Source organism: Panthera uncia, chromosome D4 (genome assembly GCF_023721935.1).
Source record: "Panthera uncia isolate 11264 chromosome D4, Puncia_PCG_1.0, whole genome shotgun sequence".
NCBI classification, from domain to species: domain Eukaryota; kingdom Metazoa; phylum Chordata; class Mammalia; order Carnivora; family Felidae; genus Panthera; species Panthera uncia.
This window is the reverse complement of record NC_064807.1, coordinates 91,515,785-91,535,848: the sequence shown is the minus strand read 5'-3', so window position 1 is coordinate 91,535,848 and position 20,064 is coordinate 91,515,785. Positions and strand designations below refer to the sequence as shown.

The 20,064-nt window shown below is 47.2% G+C and overlaps 1 protein-coding gene across 5 annotated transcripts in view; it reads right to left on the bottom strand.

The window, feature by feature from the left end:
- EHMT1 (euchromatic histone lysine methyltransferase 1) overlaps positions 1 to 20,064 on the bottom strand; it is a 125,766-nt gene that overhangs the window by 57,122 nt on the left and 48,580 nt on the right. For 2 of the 5 annotated variants that reach the window (XM_049632651.1, XM_049632664.1), the window contains exons 4-7: positions 13,450 to 13,630; positions 10,750 to 10,907; positions 10,234 to 10,422; positions 68 to 145 (exon numbers count right to left, since the gene is read on the bottom strand). In XM_049632651.1, the coding sequence (XP_049488608.1) occupies positions 68 to 145; positions 10,234 to 10,422; positions 10,750 to 10,907; positions 13,450 to 13,630 (606 nt within the window). The remainder of the gene's footprint in view (positions 1 to 67; positions 146 to 10,233; positions 10,423 to 10,749; positions 10,908 to 13,449; positions 13,631 to 20,064) is intronic. The other 3 variants (XM_049632658.1, XM_049632653.1, XM_049632660.1) reach the window with 3 other exon arrangements.

Sequence of the window (20,064 nt, the reverse complement as noted above, 5' to 3'; positions counted from 1 at the left end):
CCGGACTACAGAGCTTCTTGCTTTACTCTGCCACCACACACAGATGAGAGCGCAGGGCTGGGGTTACCAGATCGGACTCGTCTCCATCCTCGTCCTCCTCCCCGGTGCCGGCCGATTCCTGCTCCTCTTCAGACTCGCCGTCCGTCTGGTCAGCCACACAACGAGCCAGAAAGAAAATACAACCGATGAGACCCTTCGGTGGAGGGGACTCCATAAAAATACATTGCCAGACACCCAGGCGGTCAGCGCCGGAGACGCATGCGTGCAGGCGGGGTGGGGCAAACACAAGTGCCGTGTCCACAACGTGCCCGGGGCCCGGGGCCCACTCCCTGCTCGAGAGCCCCATCCCAGGCGGGCTGCCCCTTCGCTCTATTTCTGTACTGATCAGAAGGCAGCTCCCCCGGCACGTAAGAGACCATCAGCTGTACGTCTAAGATCAGTGCACTCGGTGCGTTTTATGTGGAGCAGAATTCAATTAAAAAGTAATAAAACAAGGGCGCCTGGGAGGCTCAGCCTTTTACGCGTCCAACTTCGGCTCGGGTCATGATCTCACGGTTTGTGGGTTCGAGCCACGCGTCCGGCTCTGTGCCGACAGCTCGGAGCCCGGAGCCTGCTTCGGATTCTGTGTCTCCCTCTCTCTCTGCCCCTCCCCTGCTCACGCTCTGTGTCTCTCTCAAAAATAAAAGTTTCAAGAAAATGTTTTAAAAAGTCACAAAACACGCACAGTAAAAAGATTTCCAGAGGCCACAAAATAATACAGAATGCAAAACCCACCCTTGACCCCACCCAAGGTCCAGGGCAGCCCCCAGGGCCATCACACTAGTGCTTCTCACACTCCCTCCGGCCAAGGTTTCGCACAAATGGGCCTGAACACGTAATTTCTTATTCCACAAAATTTCTTATTCCACGAAAAAAGTAACAGGCTTTTCCTCAGACAAGTAAAGCAGGCTTCTGCCCGCTGCCTGGCAGAACACCAAACACAACTTCGTGAACGAAACTTTCTTGTGATTGCAACATGTTTTGGAATTCCTTCTGTATCAAAGCAACACAGGTACCTCATTTTTTTCTGCTGTATTTATCTTTTCTATCCACACGGGTAATACATGGGCGCAAAGACGCTAAAACGTGTGGGTGTCCATTCGCCCCTTTTCCACCCACTCCGAGGCAGAGATGTGGTCACACACACCCCGGGCCCGGTTCTTCGTGGGGTGGCACACAGTAACTTTCCCGTCCCCTAATCGACAGGCCCCCTCGTCGGCTTCGCAACGAGGCTGCGTTCTACACAAGCCAAGCTCCTCCGGGACAAACCTACAGACACATGCTGCTCTCCGCAGACGTGCGGTTCCCAAACTGCTGCCACCAGCAGTGCCCGCGGAGGTACCACGAGCCCCCCAGAGGGGTGGTGTGGTCACTTTGGTCTCCATTCCCCAAGGACACAAGGAGCTGAGCAAGACGTCTCCCACAGCTCCACATACTTTCCTATTTCTTGCACTTTGTCTCGTGTGACCAAATTCTCGGTCCAAGCTGCGTCCTTGCCTCCTCACTCATCAGTAGGAGCTACACACATAAAAGACAGCAATCCTCCGTCTGTTAAATAGGTATACACATTTGCCCTATCAAGTCACGCTTTGCTTCTGGTATTTCTTATTCCACAAAAATGTCGAGACGTTATCTGGCCACTCAAACCTGCCCATCTTTCCCTTTGTGGGTTCTGGGTTTGTGTCTCCCACCAGAAGGCCTTCTTCATTTGAAACGAAAATATAATTTCTAACATTTTCTTCCACAGTTCAATATTTTATGTTGACACTTCAAATCTTCTGTAATTTACTTTTCAAAACAACAGCTTTACTGAGATATAATTTACCTACCCTAAAAGTCACGCTTTTCAAGTATAAAATTCAGTGGTTGTCAGCATCCTGAGTTGTGCAGCCATCGCCGCTAATTCCAGAATGGAGGTAATATTTGCTACGTGCCATGATGTAAAAAGCCCACCTCTACTTTTTCCCCCGAAAGATCAATTGTCCCAATGACACTTACTGAAAAGTTCATGATCCCTTGACCACAAACTAAAAACCTCATCCTTACAGCACACTACATTTTCACGTACAAACGGGTTTGTCACGGATTTCCTGTTCCGCTCACTCAATGCTTTCCCATTTCTGCAAAAATCCCCGTGTAATCACTCTCCAGTAGTTGTCACTGCCGTTCCCTCTCCCTGGGCTTGCTGCACACAATTCCCATAACAGCTGTTTTACAGAAACTGCTGTTCAGGTTTTGATGAGAATTACCCTGGACTTCTATGTGAAGTGGGGAGGATGAAACAACAATCTTCTCATTCAGACAAGTATGGGTTTTGGCTCATATGAAAAACAGGTCTTCCCTCAGACAAAAAATGAATCTTCACTCAGCAAACAATGGGTTTTCCCTCAAACAACTGGCCTTTCCCTCAACCAATGGGTCTACACTCAGACCAACAATAGGTTTACAATCACACATTTAACAGGTCTTCACTCACACAATGGGTCTTCACTCAGAAAGAGAGTTTGAGTCTTCACTCACACAAGTAACAGGTCTTCTCTCGGAAAAGTAATGGGTATTCACTTGGACAAGTGACAGGTCTTCACTCAGACAAACAGTGTTACCTGAGACAAGTAGTAACAAGTCTTCCCTCAGAAAAACAATGGGTCTTCTCTCAGACAAACAAGGGGTCATCCCTCACTCAAGTAAAGGGTCGTCCCTCAGACAAACCATGTGTCTTCCCGCAGCAAGTAACAGGTTTTTCCCCAGACAAGTAAAGGGTCTTCCCCCAGACAAGGAGAGAGTCTGCTCCCAGACAAATCATGGGTCTTCACTCAGACAAACAGGTCCTCCCTCTGAGAATCCATGGGTTTCCCTCAAGACAAGTAACACATCTTCCCTCAGACAAGGAAGAAGTCATCGTCAGACAAGTAACAGGTCTTCCCTCAAACACTGGTTCCTTCCCAAATAATGGGTCTTCCCTCAGACAAGTAAAGGGTCCTTTCTCAGACAAACAATGGGACTTCCCTCAGCAGGTAACAGGTTTTCTTTCCCTCAGACAAGTAGAGGGTCTTCCCTCAGAAAAACAACGGGTTTTCCCCCAGATGAGTACAGGGTTTCTCTCAGACAAATCATGGATCTTCAAACAATGGGTTTTCCCTCAGAGAAACCATGGGTTTCCCTCAGACAAGTAACAGGTCTTTCCTCAGACAAACAATGGGTTTTCCCTCAGACAAGGAAAGGGTTTCCTTCAGACAAGTAACAGGTCTTCTCTCAGACAAGCAATAAGTCTTCCCTCCAACAATGAGTCTTGCCTCAGACAAACAACAGGTCTTTGCTCAGAAGAACAAAGAGTCTTCCCTCAGACAAGTAAAGGGTCTTTCCCTAGACAAACAAAAGGTCTTTCCTCAGATACCAAGGGGTCTTTCCTCAGACAAGTAACAGGTCTTCCTTCAGACAAACAACTGAGTCTCTCCTCAGATGAACCACAGGTTCACACAAGTAAAGGGTCATCCCTCAGACAGACAATGGGTCTTCCCGCAGCAAGTAACAGATTGTTCCTCAGACAAGTAGAGGGTCTTCCCGCAGAAAAACGGGTCTTCCCCCAGACAAGGAGAGGGTCTTCTCTCAGACAAATCACAGGTGTTCTCTCAGACAAGTAATGGGTCTTCCCTCAGACAAGTAACAGGTCTTCCGTCAGACAAGGGTCTTCCTTCAGAGAAGTAACAGGTCTTCCCTCAAAAACTGGTTCCTCCCCCAAACAATAGGTCTTCCCTCAGCAAGTTAACAGGTTTTCCTCAGACAAGGAAAGCTTCTTCCTTCAGACAAGTAACAAGCCCCTCTTCAAACACTGGTTCTTCCCTCAAACACTAACAGGTCTTCCCTCAGAAAAACAACGGGTCTTCCCACAGACAAACAATGAGTCTTTGCTCAGAAAAACAAAGGGTCTTCCCTCAGACTGGTAAAGGGTCCTTCCTTAGACAAGTAAAAGGTCTTTCCTTGGACAAGGAAAGGGTCTTCCCTCAGACAAGTAAAAGGTGTTCCCCCAGACAAGTAAAGGGTCTTCTCTCAGACCAACAATGGGTTTCCCTCAGGTAACAGGTCTTCCCTCAGACAAGGAAAGGGTCTCCCTTCAAAGTAACAGGTCTTCCTTCAAATACCTAGTTCTTCCCTCAGACGAGTAAAAGGTCTTCTTTCAGACAAGGAAAGGGTCTTCCCTCAAACAAGTAAAGGATCTTTCTTTAGACAAGTAAAAGGTCTTTCCTCAGACAAGTAAAGAGTTGTCTCTCAGACAAACAATGGGTCTTCCCTCACCAGGTAACGGGTTTTCCCTCAGACAGGTAGAGGGTCTTCCCCCAGACAAGTAGAGGGTCTTCTCTCAGACAAACAATGGGTTTTCCCTCAGACAAGTAACAGGTCTTCCCTCAAATACCGGTTCCTCCCGCAGACAAACAATGGGTCTTCCCTCAGACAAGGAAAGGGTTTTTCCTTAGACAAGTAAAAGGTCTTTCCTCAGACCAACAAGGGGTCTTCCCTCAAATAAACAATGGATCTTCCCTCAGACAACAACAGGTCTTTGCTCAGAAAAACAACCGGTCTTCCCTCAGCAAGTAACAGGTCTTCCCTCAAACAATGGATCTTTCCTCAAACAATGGGTCTTTGCTCAGAAAAACAAAGGGTCTTCCCTCAGACAAGTAACAGGTCTTTCCTCTGACAACTAAGGAGTCGTCCTCCCTCAGACAAGTAACAGTTCTTCCCTCAGATAAGGAAAGGGTCTTCCTTCAGACAAGTAACAGGTCTTCCCTCAAACACTGGTTCTTCCCCCAAACAATGGGTCTTCCCTCAGACAAGTAAAGGATCTTTCCTTAGACAAGTAAAAGGTCTTTCCTCAGACAAACAAGGGTCTTTCCTCAGACAAGTAAAAGGTCGTCTCTCAGACAAACGATGGGTCTTCCCTCAGCAAATAAAAGCTTTTGCCTCAAATAGAGGGTCCTCCCCCAGACAAGTAGAGGGTCTTCCCTCCAACAAACAGTGGGTTTTTCCTGAGACAAACCATGGGTTTCCCTTAGACAAACAACAGGTCTTCCCTCAGACAAGGAAAGAGTCTTCCCTGAGAGAAGTAACAGGTTTTCCCTCAGACAAACAAAGGGTTTTCCCTCACACAAGTAACAGGTCCTCCCTCAAACACCGGTTCTTCCCTCAGACAAACAACGTCTTTGCTCAGAAAAACCAACGGTCTTCCCTCAGACAAGTAACAGGTGTTCCCTCAGACAAACAATGGGGTCTTCACTCAGGCAAGTAAAGAGTCTTCACTCAGACAAACAATGCCTTTTTTCTCAGGAAATTAATAGGTCTTTCTGTGAACCTATGTCTCTTTTTCAACCTCTTTCAGCAAAGTTTCAGTTTTTCTCTTCCAGGTAACAGACATTTCCCATTAAATGTATTACTAAGTACCCTGGTGATATTGAAAACTTACAGTTTTAGGTGGGATCCTATGGTTTTTGTTTTTCAAAGAGTCCTTTTGTTTTAAAGATCCATTGGCAAATATCTTCTTCAAGACAATCCATGTGTGTGGGGATACACAAGATTGGTCAAGTGTTGGCAATTGTTCACTATTACCTGTATATTTGCATAGCCTGACATTTTCTATCTAGAAAAGCTAAAAAATACTCCTAGAAATTACTGGTATTTTTTAAAATGTTTATTTATTTATTTTTGAGGGGCTGGGGAGAAAACACAAGTGGATGAGGGGCACAGAGAGAGGGAGATACAGAATCCAAAGCAGGCTCCAGGCTCAAAGCTCAGAGTCCAACACGGGGCTCGAACTTAGGAACTGTGAGATCATGACCTGAGCCAAAGTCGGACGCTTAATCATCTGAGCCACCCAACCACCCTGGCATTACTGGTATTATTGATATTGCTATCATTACATTTTCTAACTGGCTATTGCAACCACACAAGAAAATGAATGGTTTTAGGTCTTAATTACATGTAAGTTCGACTCACTAGTTATAACGGTTCCTCAGCTGATTTTCTTGAATTCTTTAGACAGATGATTATATTCTTGGCAAACTCTTCTCCTTTGTCCCTTTAAATATTAATGTTTCCTTCTAGTTCTCATCTTATAGCATCACAGCAAGAATGATAAACCACTGCAGTGTTCATGTTAGCGGGGAAAGGACCAATCCCTCCCTCTTTTATTAGAAATGTTTTAAAATGCTCACCACTAAGTAACCTTCCTTGGAAAGACTCTGATATCTTTAGTCAGGTTTATTTAATATAAATTATCTTTATATGCCATTAGGTAGTTTCTATTTTTTAAAGATTGAGCAATGAAACTGCCAGTTGAAATAGGCAGAATAACAACAGAGTCGATTCCAGTTCTTCCGAAACTCATGTAAAGTGGCTACAAAGGAAGCGATAAGCATTACTACATAGGGGTTGTCTGGTAACTGCACGTGTGATGGTTGCCAAGAAGTGAAGCACAAGATGAAAACCTGAGGAGACTGGAAAAAAAGTATACCAGCTGGCATGACTGAAGTCTGACGTGGATCAGAGACATCAGTGAGCCAGGAATAGATCATACAGGGTGGGGAAAGGCTCCGCAGGTGGGTGGCAAGCAGGAGACCCTGATGCCACAGGACACGACTCCACTCACCAGGCCCCGTTACGGCCTTGGGCTAGGAGGTAAGGGTCCAGCCCTCCCCTAACCAATGCCCCGAACGACCGCGGCACAAGATAGCCGTGCGACACGTCCTGAGACCGGCTTCCAACCCAAATGACAGGACAGGAATGCCAATCAGATCAGTGAAAAGGCAGCCACAGTGGAAAAAGATATGTCGGGAGGGCGCCTGGCGGCTCGGTCTGATTTTGGCTCAGGTCACGATCTCATGGTTCGGGAGTTCGAGCCCCACATCGGGCTCCCCGTTGGCAGTGTGGAACCTGCTTGGGATGCTCGCTCTCTCTTCTCTCTCTGCCCCTCCCTTGCTCACGCTGTCTCTCTCGCTCAAAATAAATAAACAAATAACTTAAAAAAAAAAGAAAAAAGAAGATATGTTGGCAACACATACAACAGGAGCTTATTTCCTACAAAATGACTTTTAAAAAAGGACAACTAACCAGGTAAGTGGTTGAGTCCTCAACAGGCACTTCACAAAAAAAGGCATCCAAATGGCAAATAAGCATATGAAAAAGTAGCCAAGCTTCAGGGAAATTCGGGAAATGCAAATCAGAACTGTAACACCACTACACTCCCTGGGCAATACCAAGTCTGTCGAGCCAGGGCGGCAGGACACTCCTGTGCGGCAGGCAGGAGAGCTGTGTGGCCGTGCCTACCGCTGCTCCCATAACATGGCAACCCCAGCGTGGGTGTACACCCAGGGACACACGAGAATGCTCACAGCAATGTCATCTGTAATGGTCCCAAACTGGAAACAGCTCAAATATCCATCAACAGTGGAACGGACACATAAATTAGAACAGTCATCCAAAGGAAGACTGTATTGTGGTGGTTCTGGAATGTTCCAGTCTCAGGAACCCTTTGCTCTATTAAAAATTACCGAGAATGACAAAGCACTTCTCTTGATCTAGGTTATGTCTATTAGCATTCACTAGTGTACAAATTTAAACTGGGAAATGTTTAAACCCCGTGTAACTCTGATGAGCAAGAGTTAAAAAGGTAAACAGCATCTTAGCATGATTACAATAATAGTTTTGACCCCATGCACCCTCTAAAAGGATCTGAGACCCCCAGACCACTTTATAATCCACTGTGTGTAACAATGAAAATGAACAGATATAATACTGAGTGAAACAAGCCTCACTCTGAAAAAGACAATCGTGTGCATGACCCCACTGACACAAAGCACAGCAAGGGCAAAGACAAGGCTGTGGTGACTAGGAGGGCGCACAGGGGAGGCCAGGACAGCCCCGGCCTGTGAGCTGGGTGATAACACACGGGTACAGTCACGCTCATGAGTGAACTATTCCTTGTCACAGTGGCAATCATGAGGTCATCCCCTAAATCCAAGAAACATATATAAAAGGCTGGTTTTTCTCATTAAAGCTGTTAATCTAATAAGTCCTATCAACAGACTCCCTGTCATAAATCAGTGTCTTCTTGGGGGAAGCCCCACCTTCTCTATGATCACTATTATGTGAATATACAGTTGTATCTCACCAATATTGTACTTAGGATTAAAAGTGAATTTGGCCTCAGAAGAAGCTAGCATCCATTCCCCTCGTTCTCTACTTTCTGGAACACTTCACATAAGAACCCTATTACTGTGTATTAGCATTGCCGATCTATTTAGATTTGTTCCTGTCATCCTATTTTGCTTTCCACTTGGCCACACTTTCCTCTTGATTCTGCTTCCACTTGTTTCCTGATTCTTTTTGTTGGCTTGATATCCAGTTAATTTTGTTCCTTTGTATCAATGTGTAGAGTTATTTGCTGTTAGTCAGTGTCTAGATTCTCCCTGGAAGAGGAGAACCTCAATCAAAAACAGAATCCACGGGGTGTCTGGCTGGCTCAGTTGGTGAAGTGTGCGACTTCTGATCTTGGGGATGTGAGTTCGAGCCCCACATGGGATGTAGAGATCACTTAAAAATAAAATCTTAAAAAAGAGAGACAGAGAGAGAATCCAGAAACAGAGTTAACTCCGTATGCCATATGGTGTTCGATAAAGGTGGCATTTCAAATCAACGGGGGAAAGAAACATCAGTCAATAAATGGTGTTGACATCGTGTGGCTAACCATTTTGAGGGAAGCTATGGGACCCTGACCTCACATTTTGTCTAAAAAGCTTTATTGAGATAGAATTTATATACCATAAAATACACCCATTTTGAATGTATCTACCTCATATTTTATCCCAAATCAAATGTATGAGTCAAATATTTATAAAGAATGAGACCAATGAAGTATAAGACAGCTCACATTAACTTATTCAAAATCACCATTAAGAAAGATCCGCTTATCGTAATTAGAACACAGAACCCAGAAATCATAAAGAGACAGACTAGTAGCCGTGGCTTCTGATACAAGAAAAGAAACTCCCAAAACTCTGAAAGCTGGAGGGACATACTTTACACGTGCCAAAGGCTGTATCTACACAGCACAACACGTTGACTCAAAGTGTAAAAAGATGATCAGCAAAATTATAGATTTCAAACAGGTCATTTTTTCAATGAACTCACCTGGCACTTCTCTGCCTACCACAAGTTTTAGAAACCTCATCAGATACGACAGCCCATCTTATATAAAGATGGTCCAAAGTTCTCTCCAAAAAGTAGGATACACAGATCAGCAGGATCACACCCATCTGTGACCGCCTGATTCTCAACCCCTCCTGGCCCTCCTCCTCTACTTCATCCCCCTCAGAACTACGAGCATAACGCAGGCCCACAAGTCAGCATCTGCTCAGGAACTGGGTTCTGCCCGGCTCTGCGCCCAGTGCCCCCGGAGACTCTGCCCGGTGCTGAGCTCCGGGGCTGCCTGCACGCAGTGCCCTGTGACTGAGCTGGCGTGCTGCCACCTCCCAGAGCACGTCCTTGGGTGGACACGGAGGAATTGCGTCTGACGAGGACACGCCCGGCACACCAGGATACAGCCGGTGTTAGCGGACTGCACATAACCGCTCCACAGGCCCGGTCGGCAGCCTGCCGATTGCTCACTCCAACCAGGACAAGAGAGGCCTCCCGGTGTCAGCACCTCCCCTGCAGGAACACCGCACCTGTGGCGCACCTAGGACTTCTCAAGGTCGGTCACGCCAAGGCCAGCGATAAGCAGCCACCACTGGCACGCAGTCTGCCATCAGTGTATTCCTGTCCATCCAGAGCCCAAAGAAGCTCCAGACATTTACTTCAGAGAGTGCTGTACAAGAAGACAAACACTCATCTGATGAAAATAAGTCCAAAACTTCGAGAAATAGAATGCAAAGACCTAAGTCAGAAGAAAACAGGGAAGGGGTGCCAGGGTGGCTCAGTGGGTTGCGCGTCAGACTCTGGATCTCCACTCAGGTCATGATCCCAGGGCCCGGACAGAGCAGGGCCTGCTCAGGATTCTCTCCCTCTCTCCCTCTCTCTCAAAATAAATAAACTTTTTAAAAAAGAGAGAGAGAAGAAGAAGGAAACAGGGAAATGACTGGGGCTGAGAGGGCCAGACTGCCCCTCTCAGGACCGTAAGCCCCTCCCTGAGAGGGGAGAAGGGCCTACCTTCTGGGTGCGGTCGGCCTCTGGCACAACCCCCTTAGAGGTCCTGCTGTCCTCCGTGGGGAACGCGGCGGCCTGCTCGGCCCCCTGGTCCTCGTCCTCATCCAGCTCCTCCGACTCGTCCTCCTCCGAGTCCAGCTCCAAGCTCTCCCCATTCACGTGGAGGGTGCTGGCGCCCAGGTCCTTGTCGCCCTGGAACACGGGCAAGGGCACATCTGTCACTCAGAACCCCAGCATCAAGAGCAACCTGCCAACTGCTGCCAGGGTGTGGCCTGTGGGGTGGGATGCAGAGACCCTGCCGCTGGGGGAAGGGCCAGGAAGGAGGAAAGGATGAGGGGGCAGGGAGCACTGGGCAGGAGGCTGTACCCCAGAGCGAGGCACCTCAGAGCCTAGGTTCCTCCAAAATGGACCGAGGTCATCAAATTACCGACAACCTCACATGGTACTCTCGTGGCCAAAGAGGTCCTGACAGAGACGTGGGTTTCCAAGCACGTGTGCAACCAACCAGGCACGCCTTACCTTAGAGCCCACAGTGGAATGAGTTATACTCTTAAACATCTCAATCACCGTCCTCTGTTTTAATACTTTGGTCTTTTTCTTAGGAACCAGGCTATAGGTTCCCATTCTTCGTTTTTTCTTCCGAGATACTGCAGCTGCTAAAACAAAAGGCAAGCAAGCTAAAAAAAAAAAAAAAGTCAAAAGGGGACAAGAGAGGAAAAAGAAATACCATTCAAATGTTTTTTAAAGGTAGGTGATAATTCACAAATTCTGATTACCAAAATCATCAGCTTGCCACAAAAGTGACAGGCATTTCTTGTTTCAAGTGGCACAGAGAAAGCTGCTAAGACTTTACAGATCATTTGTTTTGCTCACAATAAACACTCAGCCCTGTGCACGGCAAACACTATGAGCCCACAGCAAGCAGGCCTAAGTGTAAGGGCAAACCCACCGCCCACCAGCAACAGGGCCCTGGAGCACCCTCCACACTTGGTCCCCTGCCTCTGGACGGTCCCGTCTCTAGTACCGGTGCGGCTGCACGAGGGAGGCTGAAGGGGGGAAGGCAGCCTTGCTGCCCATCACTGGAGATGGGTCCAGTCTGCCTCCCTGAGACTCTGCTCCTCACCCACGACGAGGAGCACACGGCACAGTCTCTAGATGTGTCCGCCTCTAAAGAGAGTGTGGCCATGCAGCATAGGCCACCGTCATTCCCTGGACCGTTTCCCAGCACCTTCCACCTCACCAAACAGTCCACCAACCGAAGGGAAAGAAGTATGTGAAGCAAACCACATAGGTACACGAGGTCAAGGGAGACACAGGACAGGAAAAAGCAAACGTCTGGGGGTCTGAGGTTTCCAGACAACAGCTGGGGCTCCTGGGGACTGAGGACTCCTAAGCCTGTTCTGAATAAAGCAGCTCCAGGTTGACTTGTTTTATAGAATGAGGCTGTTGCGGCCCCAGGTGGCTCAGTCAGTTAAGCATCCAACTTCGGCTCAGGTCATGGTCTCATGGTTCATGGGTTCGAGCCCCGCATCCGGCTCTGTGCCAACAGAGTCTGGAGCCTGCTTCAGATTCTGTGTCTCCCTCTCTCTCTGCCCCTCCCCTCCCCACACTCTGTTTCTCTCTCTCCAAAAATAAATAGACATTAAAAATTTAAAAAAAAAACAAAACAGAATGAGGCTGTCTATAATAATTTTTTTCTTTTTAAGTTCTAGGCTTTAAAAAAAAATCTGAAAACCACTCTTCTAAAGGGATATAAAACCTCTATTCCATTCCATTTTTGTTCCACAAAGCAGAGGAAAAGAGCATTGGAAAAGCATACAAGAGCGTAAACTATGCCACAGTAAGGGTCATGCAGACAGCCCCACATGTGGCATTGAGGACACCAGGCGTGCCTCAGCCCTAGGCCAAGGGGCACACAGGACACTTGAGACAGTCATCCACGCAGCCCTGCACCCCACTGGGTGCTCTGAGCGCATAACTGGTCACAAGGAAACACGGCTCTGTCCTTCCTGTGCTAGAACGGGGTGACTGGTGCCAGGCACAGCTGTGCCCAAGCTGAGACGGAGAGTAAGATCCACTTTGCAGCCACTGAGTCTGCTTGGCCTTCCTGTTTGTGCTACAACAGGATGGGAAAGGAACGAAGCTCTGGGGCCAGCACCACAGTAATTTAAAATACTGATGGAGAGAAAAGACCGGCTTCAACACTCCGCCCACCCCCCCCACTCCCCCTCAGGGAAGATAGCACAACGGGGCAGAGGAAGGAACGAGGTCTGAAGAAGAAAGCAGACAGAGGCGGTCTACCTGGACAAGGTCACAGAGGGCTGTATCCACACGTGCCCCACTCATCCCAGCAGACCTGACCAGAGGCAAGGAGCACCCCCCACCCCACCCCGGCAGGCTTTCTGCAACTCCTATGACACTGACAGGTGCACCATCTGTCCTGTGATAAGGCAAGACGGCCACGGTGGTACTTCCCTCTGCAGGAGACACTCCCAGGCACAGAAGTTGTGGTTTTGTCCCCTTCCCAGGAGGTGACATCAGAAGTGCCTGATATACAGGACAACCTCACAGAAAGGTCCTTTCTGCACTGGGGAGAGTCACCTCATCTCTGTAGGAACTGTGGGTGTCTCAGAGGCTCCAGAGGGAGGCCCCTTGCTCGAGACACGCTCACCCCAGTATACTCCCTGTGGGGCCGCTCCTGCAGCCCCACCTCCTGCAGAGGCCTGGATAAGAGATCAAATGTTCACCTACTCCCTCAATTGACCATGGACAGAAGCTCAAATGAGTGAGAAATGCCCACGGGAAGTGGCTGATCACAGAATCAAACCACCCTTCTCTACAACCTTAACCCAAAGGTCTCCCCAGCACACTGCTGTTTCCAACAGCACTTAACTTATAAAGTGGGGGGCAGGGGGAAGTTCTCAAATCTAAGGTCTTCTATCCAATCAGAACAAGGGGGGGGCAAGACTTAATGAAAACAATCTTCATTTTGAGATCGATAACAGGCATAGAAAGCAACATCGGGATTCAACGGGTTTCAGAACAGAGGTCTGACATCCCTCTGCAGGTTTACGGGTGAGCAGAGAAGGGCCCGTCGACCCTGACCCCACTCCCCTACAGCACATATGCATTCACAGTCAACAAGTTTCTAGTTTCGAGAGGTGCGGGTTCAGCACACACACTCAGAGAGCAGAGCCAGTTGTCAGGTCTCCCTATTACCTGTCTGTGACTTTGTGGTGGCCACGTAGCACTGATTTTGAGGTAGTGATTGATGAAGGGGTGGGAAGGGGGGTAAAAGCTGCTGTCGTCCAAAATCAGAAAGGTTTTTGTTGATCTCCTCTTTTGGCTCCTCATGATCTCGAGCTTCTCGAACTTCTCTGGGATCCTTACTGGTTGCATGCTTGAAAACAAAGACAATTAATAACTGTAATTACACACAAGCAGATCGTCACTGAAACAACATGCCCCCAAAACACCGTTCCTTTCCCCCATAAACTTGCCTTGACCAAGAAAGAAGATAAAGTACAAAGCCTGCCGCCATCAGAGGGCCTGGCGCTGGTGCACGTGTGCCAGGACACCCCTTGGATGACGTGGGCCAGCATCTGCAAGCTCAAAATGGTGTTGACAAGAACGAGGAGGAGGAGGAGTAGAGAGAAGCAGCGACAGTGACTGTATGTGGCACACAAGCCCTGAAATGTTGTCTACCTGGTCCTCCACAGGAAGAGTCTGCTAACACCTGATTTAGGTAAACGTATTGGTTATGGAAGTGCTTTCACGGCCTATCATTTTCAAGGCTGCCCTTGCAACATCCTCCCCAACCCCAATGGCACAACAGATACCCATGCTACATTTTTTAACTTATCTTTTGCTCACAGTTTTACCAATCTCCTAAATCTGTTTTCAGTCTCAGCCTTCCAAGACTCTGGCAGCCTGCAGCACTGTCGTCAGCCCTCATCCTGATTAGCAATGTTGCCTTAGCTCCAGACTGCCTAGACACAGCTAACCCTCTCCCCTCCATCCACTTCCCTAAAATCACCTGCAGCCTCGAAATACTTGGACTTCATATCAAATTCCATTTAACCAAGTTTTGTTACGCACGCAGTAAGGGCAATAACAGTGAAGAAAGAAGCATCCTTCAACAGTGCTGGGAAACAGGATCTCCACATGCAAAACAATAGAGCCGGACTCTCACCAGCCGCTACACGCAAACATTAGTTCAGAATGGACCAACGACCTGAACTGTAAAAAAAACTCTAAAACTCTTAGAAGAAAACACAGGAAAAGCTTCATGACACTGGATTTTGCAGTGATTTCTTGGATATGATACCAAAAGCACAGGCAACAAAAGAAAAATCAGATAAATTAGACTTCTTCAAAATTAAAAATTTCTGTTCATCAAAGGATACAATCAACAGAATGAACACGCAACCTATATAGAATGGGAGAAAGTATTTGCATATCACATATCTGATAAGCGATTAATATCCAGAATACATAAAGAACTCCTACAATTCAGCAACAAAACAAACCACCTGATTAAAAAATGGGCAAAGCATCTGACTACACAGTTCTCCAAAGAAGACATTCAACATGAAAAGATGTTCAACATCACTAATCATCAGGAAAATGCAAATCAAAACCATAGTATCTCCTCACACCATTAGGATGGCTACTATAAAAACCAAAAACTGTCTATTATACCTCAATTAAACACACACACACACACACACACACACACACAGAAAACAAATGTTGAAAAGGACATGAAGAAATTAGAACCCTTGTGCACTGTTGGTGGGAACATAAAATGGCAGAGTCGCTGTGGAGAACAGTTGGGCAGTTTCTCAAAAAGCTAAACATAGAATTACCATGTGATCCAGCAATCCCACTCTGGATATATACCTAAAAGAATTGAAAACAGAATCTCAAAGAGCTATTTGTACACAACTGTTCATGGCAGTGTCATTCACAACAGCCATGGGGCAGAAGCAACCCAAGGGTCCGCTGACAGGTGAAAGGATAAACAAAATGTGCTCCGGCCACACCACAGAATATTAGCCTTAAAAAGGAGGGAAATCCCAACACCTGCTACAACGTGGATGAACCTGGAGGACACTGCGCTGAGTGAGGACACCATGCTGAGTGAGATCAGCCCGTCACAGGGGGACACATCCTGTAGGAGTGGACACTCACAGGAGGTCCTGGAGGAGTCAGAGCCACAGACATGGAGGGGGGTGGTGGGGTGGGGTTGGGGGAGGGGAGGGTCCATGTGTAACAGGACAGAGTCCAGTCTGGGAAGATGAACACGTTCTGGGGACAGTCGGAGGGACGGCTGCACGACAACGTGAATGCGCTCGATGCCCCGGCCCTTAAAAGTGAACCTGCTTGGGGCGCCTGGGTGGCTCAGTCGGTTGGGCGTCCGACTTCGGCCTAGGTCGTGATCTCTCGGTTCATGAGTTCAGGCCCCGCGTAGAACTCTGTTGACGGCTCGGAGCCTGGAGTCTGCTTCGGATTCTGTGCCTTCCTTTCTCTCTGCCCCTCCCCTGCTCATACTCTGTCTCTCAAAAATAAATAAACGTTAAAAACATTTTTTTTTAATAAATAAATAAAAATTAAAATTAAAAAAAGTGAGCCTGCTTGGGAGCATGGCCAGTGGCTGACAGCCCAAGGGGACTTACATGGCTCAGCGACCCTGTGTGCTTGTAGCTTGGCTGGGAATGTGGCTCAGCCCTGGAGCGCCCTTCCTTCCTCTCCCAGCCCTACCCTCTTCCCCACCACCTCCACAATTAACCTGCCCTCGGCACACAGTTACTACCCACATGTAACTTGTCAGCTCTGTAAAATTCTTCAGTCTCTCTCAAACATACCAGATCTGTCTCTGAAGTCACTGCTGGAACACAAGAGTCAGAGAATGTTCTTTTCTGTCTCCTACAAACTACCACGCAGAATGTGCAGCCACAGTAACTCTCCGCCTCCACCAGCTAATATAGGCAAATGCAAAAGATGATTTTACAGTATACAGAAACAGGAAGCAAAAATTAAACCTGAGGAGTAAACATTCATATGAGGCTAATTCTCACTTGGGCCCAAAATCTTTAAGATATTATTTCTGAAAATCTGAAAGAAAAAAAAAATCAAGAGCTGCTGAACTTGGGTGAAGATTCTAGACTACCAGGGCTCTACTATCAGACAAAAGCAAAAAAGATAAAAGAGACACGATCTGCTTCCCATGCAGGCAGGATAGTGTCTGACTTCACGGAGGGGTGCCCACTGCTATGACAGAGCCTTGAGCACCCAGGCAGCTTAGGCCTCCCCCACGCAGAGGGGCAGTCATGGGCTGTGAAGAAGGTTACCCGCATCGCCACAGACACAACGGGGTTTGGCTCTTGCTGGCCCTCCCTGCCCCCAGCACTCCACGTCGCCTCTCCAGTTCTGCCTGGAGGCCACTCCCTGAGCCACCAGCCAGGCCCATGTTGGCTCAGTGTGAGCTCTCTCCTTCCAGACACTTAATTCCAGGGGCAACTAACAAGGACCTGCACAACTCTGTCATTCAGAACTGCCTCTCTAACCATGCTGAGGGCTCCAAGAGCAAGGCCACATCTTTTTTCCAGAACCTAGAGAATACCAGTGGCTGTGTGAAAGTGGACAGGGAGAATGTGGGGACAGCAACACAAAAGAAGGCTAGGGGACCACCATGCTGAGGCACAATTCAACTAGACTAGTGTCCTGGTCTGCAACACAGGACACAGTAACGAGCGCTTCAATGCAAGGGAAAAAGGTTCCACTTTCTCTGCTCAACAGCGAACAAGTCTAACCCCGTGCTGGCGTTTTCTGACGGTACCAACACTGCATAAGAGAGAGCCTGCTGTCAAGGGACATAGGCCGTGTGGTGAGAACACACCTTCAGTTTTAACTCTTACAAAGAAAATGGGTTTATTATCACAAGCCTGCAACACTCATCACTGGAATGATTGATTTTAAAACAATTTTCAATAAAACATGGTCTCCTAAGAAAACCAAATAAGACTGAACTGGGTTTGCGGGGCAGGGAACCCCAGGGGCAGGAGAAGCCAGGTCTGGAGCCAGGAGGCTCCATATCAGAGGGGACTTCGGTGACCCCACCGGCACAGCTCATCTTGTTGCTACGTCACTGTGTCCTCCTTCCTCCCATCGGAGCTCAGACACAGAGGAAGCTTCCAGGTGTGCAGCAGGCAGGGGTGGTCTTCAGGAAATCCATTTCTGAAGTCTCAAAAGTCTTTGGTCCTCTGTCCTTACAACTGACCAAAATGATACGTGTGACAATCAACTGCACACCACTAACAATTATACTAATTCAGTGCACAACTAACATTTGGATAAGCCTGCACAGTCAAGAAATTTCTTCAAGTTAAATTTCATTTGCCTTTGTTTTCCTTAGAGGAATATGTTAGAGTGACAATAAAAGAGCCTCAAGAATAAAAATATACATACTGGAATAAAATCCTGGAAGTAGGAACAGAATAAAAGTATAATTTCAAGGAGATAAACAAATAATATAAAATTTCAGACATGCATTTAAAAACGGATAATGGTAAGCCAAAAAATGGCAGGCAAAAATAACGAACATCACCCTGAACCTGGTATCTAATACAAACACTAAAAATGGACCATATATCTAAAGTTCACATAAAAATAAAAAACTCTCTTAAAAACTACAGAAAATCTTGTTACCCAGGGCTAGGTGGAGAGTTCAAAGACACGATGCCAGAAGCACAGGCTGTAAAAGAAACACTGACGATGTGGATTTGGTCAGAAGGAAAAACTTCTGCTCCGGGGAAAACCCTAATAAGAGGGTGAAGACGAGCCACAGAAAGAGCGAAAAGTCTGTAAACCGATCCATGGCAAAGAGCCCACACCCAGAACTCTGAAAGCTCACTAAACAATTAGTTGTAAGATGGGCAAGAGGTATGAGAGACATTTCACCAAAAAGGACACATAGATGTCAAATAAGCACAGGAAAAGATGTCCAACATCATCAGCCATGAGGGGAGTTCAAACTAAAACCATGATGAGGTATCACAGCTACAATAAAAACTAGCGGCAATGCCAAACGCCAGCAACGATGTGAGAAGTTTGACTGCTCATATACCTTGCTTCCGGGAATGTAAAATGTCGTAGCCTGTCTGGAATCTGGTTTGGCAGTTAACTTATAAAGCTAAATATCGAACTAACATATGACCCCGCAATTGTACTCCTGGATATTTAATCCAGAGAAATGAAAATTTGTCCAAAAAAATTCTGTACATAAATATCCAGAGCAACTTTATTGTAACAGCCCCCAAATGGAAACCCCCAAAAGCCATTCAATCTGTGAGTGGTTAAGTTCTGGGACATCCACACCACAGAAAACCCTGCAACATGAAAAGGAAGGAGCCACTGACACAACGTGGCCAGTCTCATTGGAGCTGAGCCGCTCTCAAAGTCCCCACCTTCTTACAGAACACCTGACGTGACGTGACTGTGGAGACAGAGAACAGGGGCTGGGGACAGGGTGGTTAGGGATAAAGAGGGACCCTGGGGAGCTGTTTGGTGCTGGGTGTTCACAGAAATCGACATTGTGCTCTAGGCTGCATAAAATGCAGCCGGAGAGACCGGGTGAAGGATATATGGGGGTCTCTCTGTACTACTTTTGCAGCTTCCTGTGAATTCCTAATTATTAAAAAAAAGTTGTTTTTTTTTTTAAGTTTTGGGACATATACAAGAATACTGCAAAACATGGAAATCAAGTCAGGGCCAGCAAGTCTGGGAGGGGTGAGGCCCACACTCTGAGACACAGGAGTCAGGGGATGCCCAGCCCCGGCGATCCTAGAGCAGGAATCATGCGGCAGCTATGGAGGCCCAGCAGCATGGGGCAGTCAGCAGTCCAGCCCCACGGAGTGCCCATGGCTCCCGACAATCACCGCAGGCAGGCTACAGGAAATGCAACAAAGCTCACAGTCAGGCAATATAAAACCATGGAAATAGAGATGAGCACACACCCGGGGAGAAAAATCAACACAAACAGGAGGCACTGAGCCCAAACAGGACTCCCACTTGAGGAAATAGGTCTTGCAACAGATTAGAAGGGGCGCCTGGGTGGCTCAGTCTAAGGTTAAGCGTCCAACTTCAGCTCAGGTCATGATCTCACAGTTCGTGGGTCCGAGACCCACATCAGGCTCTGTGCTGACCACTCAGAGCCTGGAGCCTGGTTCGGATTCTGTGTCTCCCCTCTCTCTGCCCCTCCCCTGCTTGCGTTCTGTCTCTCTCTCTCTCTCTCTCTCTCTCTCTCACTCAAAAATAAAATAAACATTAAAAATTTTTTTAAAACAACAGACTATAAAAGAATCTAATGTCCTTTGAAGGACAAGACAAAATATAACTAAATAAACTAACTGGAGATATTAGGTATGCAAAAAACTGTCAAAAGTAAAATCATCATGATATAGAATGAACAGCAAGAAAGTAAAGTGCTAAAGAAGAAATCAAAGCTGGAAAACACAGAAGGAGCCATCTGAGGAGACAAAAGACCCCATGTCCATGTCAAGAGCTCCACAGAAAGAAAAGCTGTGCAAAGCATTTTTCTAGAACTGAGGAAAGACACACATCTCACACCGACAAGGCCCAAGGGGACAGGCCTACTCATGCAACCCTGGAAGGATGCAGAGAGGAAATCACACATGACCCACTAATGACGAACAGTCAGACTCACCAGCAACGCCAGGTGCAAGAAATCCCAAGGAAACTAGACCTAGAGCTCATCCCCAGCCAGATCAACACAGAACTGGGAAGACAAAACATGACTATGGACATTCTGAG